At 49.0% G+C, this 4,349-nt stretch overlaps 1 protein-coding gene across 1 annotated transcript; it reads left to right on the forward strand.

The window, feature by feature from the left end:
- Positions 1-120: 120 nt before the first annotated feature.
- Positions 121-1,317, forward strand: LOC123166165 (E3 ubiquitin-protein ligase SINA-like 10). The gene is made up of 2 exons (XM_044583939.1): positions 121-491; positions 574-1,317. The coding sequence occupies exons 1-2, from the start codon at positions 378-380 to the stop codon at positions 976-978; spliced, it is 519 nt and encodes a 172-aa protein (XP_044439874.1). The 5' UTR covers positions 121-377; the 3' UTR covers positions 979-1,317.
- Positions 1,318-4,349: the final 3,032 nt, after the last annotated feature.

The raw sequence follows: 4,349 nt of genomic DNA on the forward strand, positions 1-4,349 counted from the left end.
GTCGACTTGCCTTGCCATAGAGCCACTGATTTCTCAGCCATTTGGTGGCTTTTTTTCTCTTGTTGTTGGGCATGTGTGTTGTTACTCCACCATGAGAAATATTACTCCATCATACTTTTTATTACTTTCTCTAAGCTTGATTTTATTGTATAGACGTGATGGTTGCTTTATCTATAAAGCAGGTGGAACTCATGTTTGGAGAGTACTATCAACTTAGCGTTTCTTTAGAGAGTTCGCCTTCGCCTTTGGCTTCTTCTCTTTCCATCTAGTTCTTCCCACTGTTGTTCATCCGGAGAAATATTCCGCTCGTGAGAAATATTCCCGTCTTTTAGCAACTAGGTCTATTCCTTTCATGAGCTATAGTTCATCTGGAGTTTATGGCTTCGTCACCGCCGTCGACGCGCACCGTGATTGAGAACATGTCGGTAGTGGATGGCGGCGCACTCGACTGCAGCGCGTGCTACTCCCCACTGAAGCCGCCAGTCTTCCAGGTAAACAAAGCACGCAAATCTCGCAGAGTTCACAACGTTAACGTACCCTCCCCTAACCATATCGCTGGCGTGTTCACCGCAGTGTGACGTGGGACACCTGCTGTGCTCATCGTGCAGCGAGAAGATGGCCGGAGCGCGGAGGTGCCATGCGTGCCGGCGCGTCCTCGACGGCGCTGGATACCGCCCGTGCTACAGCGTGGACCGTATCTTGGGGTGCCTGCAGGTGTCATGCCCCAACGCCGGCTACGGCTGCTCCGCCAGGCTGGCCCGCCACGACCAGCGCGCGCACCTCCTCCAGGCGTGCCGGCACGGGCCATGCCACTGCCCGGCAGAGGCCTGCGCCTTCATCCGCCCGGTGACGGCGCTCTGGGACCATTTCTCCGCGGCGCACGGGTGGCCGTGCACCACCGCCGTTCTGACCGGGGGCGAGAACAGCGTCCACCTCCGCGACGGCTTCAGTGTCGTCAACCTTGTCTTCTCCTGCTGAGGGGGTTCCCTGATCAGTGGGCCGTCTCCGCTATCTGCTTCCACAGAAGCATGCACTGACTGATTGATGATCCCTTGTCTCTCGACGACAATCAAAATGCGACTTATATTTGGACGGCGTAGTAGTAATTAGCATCGGGAAGATAGATGCAGTATATCATTACTGGTCTCATGCATATCTTTGTTAGTTCGAAATATTCCAAGGATCAATGGTTCGTCCTGCGTTATGCATTTTGTTAGTATTGATGAGTTTACGCAATGTGGTACAGCAACTGATGTAGGCGAGACTACTCGTTTGATGCTGCTGACTGTTGTCATGTGCTAATGATTATTGGCGTGGTTCCTGACACCTGTAATACTCTGTGTTAGCGCTGCAAATAAACACTTTTGCTATTTCATAGGAGTAGTTGCCTACTGTAGTAATATTTCGTGAATCTCAGAAATTAAAGCTGCACATGAAACTTTAAATTACTCTCATGCAGTGGCAAAAAATGTCTTACATGATAAGACGGAAGGGGTATAACATAAAAAGTGTACAAATATTTGGAGGAAACACCAGGTCCCACCCATGGCATCCAAGACTATACTATCAGAATTTTGGAGGAAACCAAACATGAGATCATACCTTATGTCCTCATCAATTCGCGTCTACGAGGCTGATTGGTTGGATACCAATATTTAAGGACAACACTAACGCCCACATGTGTGGTGTGAGCCAAACCCGCTCACACGCCCTATAACACACAGACTACGCCACGTCATCACATGCATGCATGTGGGAATCATTTTGGACTTTCAATTTTTAAAATGCTTTATCTCTTAAATGAAAAATTCGATTGAAGATCCGTTTTCATCATTAAATCTCTCCCGATGAGATCTTCGAAACTAGATCTCATATCAATATATTGCGACGAATTTTTTTGAGTTAAAAGTTGCCATGTCTGTTCTGACGCGGAAGTTATGGTCATGTGCAAATTTTTTTTTGGGTTAAAAGTTATCAATATATTTCTTTGTGGCAGACGGCTTAGTAATGGTCATGTGCAAATCTGTTCTGTCGCAGCGCGGAGCTAAGGCCAACTCCACCGCACGACCTTAAACGGACGTCCGGTTTGACCGGATTTCGTCCGTTTGGGACGGCAATGGGTTCGTCCACGTCCGCTTCTGTCCGTTGGGTCGTGGGTGCGCCTAACGCGCAGCCTCAACCCAAATCATGTCCGAAGTGGACGTGATTAAAAAAACAGAAAAACTAACATGAAATGCCTAAAAAGTAAATAAACGCAAATATAAAAACATAAAACATAAGTTAATCACGGCCACAAAACGGCTCAGTTTGACGGTTCACATTGCCATAATTAACATAAAAAACAAAATAAAAAACACCGCCCGCACGCTCTTGTCGTGCCCGTCGCCGTCTTCAGTGGCCGCCGTTGTCGTCGTCGTCGCTGACGAGGTCGACGTAGTCCGGCGGCGTCCAGAGGTGGGACGGCGGTCCGTGGTACACGGGCGGGCTGGTACACGGGAGCCTGCACCACCTCGCGGTCGTACTTCCCCTTGCGGCCGGTGTTCCAGAAAACCATGGCTGCGAGGCGGCCGGCCGACGAGATCGAGGACGGGGAGAGGTCGAGCTAGGGTTTGGGGCGTGTCGGACATCGAGGAGGCAGCATAGGCTGGAGTTGGGAGTGTGGACGACGACCGGTCCACAGCTTCCCCATTTAAGAAGGACGGCGACCGTTCGCCTGGGCGGATGACAGGTGGGGCCGACCACGCGTGCGCATTAATGTCGGGCGGTGGGAGGTAGGTGGTCGCCTACCAAACGGCCCCGGCGCGAACTAGCGACGCGTCCGTTCGCTGTCCGCCGCGACCCAAACCCGGCGCATGTTTGCACTCGAAATGGTCGGTCCGGACACAAAACGGAACAGATAGGTCTAGGCCGTGGCACGCTAGGCCGTCTAGTTTGTCTTTTTTACGCCAAACGGATAGGACCAGATGAGATGGGGTCGTGCGGTGGAGTTGACCTAACCGTGGCGACCAAGGCACACTAATGAACAACGTGAGAGGACGGTCCTCTGACCGAAGTGTTGTCTGTAGACCGTAGTAGGCAGTAGGCACGACCGTCACCATGGCTGCTCGCAGGACATTTCTGCAGGATTTCCACTATGCACGCAAGCCAGGCTCTCTTGCGCATGGGTAGGTCCCCAACCATTATGGCAGAGAAAGAGAACAAGAGATGACATATCGGTGAGATTTAGGCCCTGTTCGGCAGCTCTCCAGCTTCATATAATATGGAAGCGGAAGGAGCGCCAGTTTTACAACTCTAGAAAAATGTACTACGGACCGCTCCGCTCTGGCCGCTTCAGGAGCAGAGCCGCGGAGCGGAGGGCTGCCGAACACGGCCTTAGTGTGACAGTCCTTTTGTGAAGTTACATCCCATTGGGTACACTGTAGTTTAGGCTCACGACTGCGACAACTGAGGGTGCACATAGCAGCAGGTCATATGCCCGTAGGCTCTTGTACTACAGTTTTCCCTCATAGTGGAGTACTCCTACAGCTGTAGGTTTCTGCTTCTCCCTGCATTCTGTAGAAACCAAAGATCCGAGCTGCACCATGGTAGGATTGTTTGGACATTTGTAGAGTCTACGCTATAAAAAAAACGGATGTGTTATTTTCTTAGGAAAAAAAATCCCACATATTGTACTCCCTCCCTCTCAAAATAAATGTTTTAACCTTTGTATAACTTTGTACTAAAGTTAGTGCAAAGTTGAGACATTTATTTTGAAACAGAGGGAGTATGTTATAAAGGTTCGTTCGAAGCACAAAATACACTAAACATAATACAAATTACATCCAAACCCCCACAAGTACCACACGACCATTATTACCATCAAATGGTACCATCGATGCATCGTTGTCAGTGCTTCTTGATTGGACGGAAATTAAGTGCATGTGACCTAAGGACTAGGTCCACAGAGCCGTATGCGGCGACATAGACAAGGGTATAACTTGTCGACGCCTGTTGTGTTATTTGCTTGGTTATAACTTGTCAATGACATTTTAAGAACTCCGATTTATTTTCCTGTGAATATTTGCCAACTCTTCGACAAGCAAAGATTTCACCGAAATTTGGGTAGCCAAATAGTTGGCAAGGTAAACTTTACGATAAACATATAAGCTTCCAATTGATACAAACTCTTTACGGATGTTGAGATCTACCACAACAATTATGCTTACTCTTTTTCTTAACTCGTCGAGGCCTTGTCTCCATCCTGGCTACATCATCTGCAGCTTCGGTTAAGTAATGCATAAGAAAAATGATGCGTCGAAGGAGCGAGAAGAGTGGAACTGATGGCAAAATGGTTTGTTCGGTTTGGTGGG

This window comes from Triticum aestivum, chromosome 1D (assembly GCF_018294505.1).
Source record: "Triticum aestivum cultivar Chinese Spring chromosome 1D, IWGSC CS RefSeq v2.1, whole genome shotgun sequence".
NCBI classification, from domain to species: Eukaryota; Viridiplantae; Streptophyta; class Magnoliopsida; order Poales; family Poaceae; genus Triticum; species Triticum aestivum.

Coding starts and splice junctions, on each gene's coding strand:
- LOC123166165 (XM_044583939.1), top strand. CDS start 378: ATGGCTTCGTCACCGCCGTCGACGCGCACCGTGATTGAGAACATGTCG. Junction 492..573: donor TGAAGCCGCCAGTCTTCCAG/GTAAACAAAGCA, acceptor TGTTCACCGCAG/TGTGACGTGGGACACCTGCT.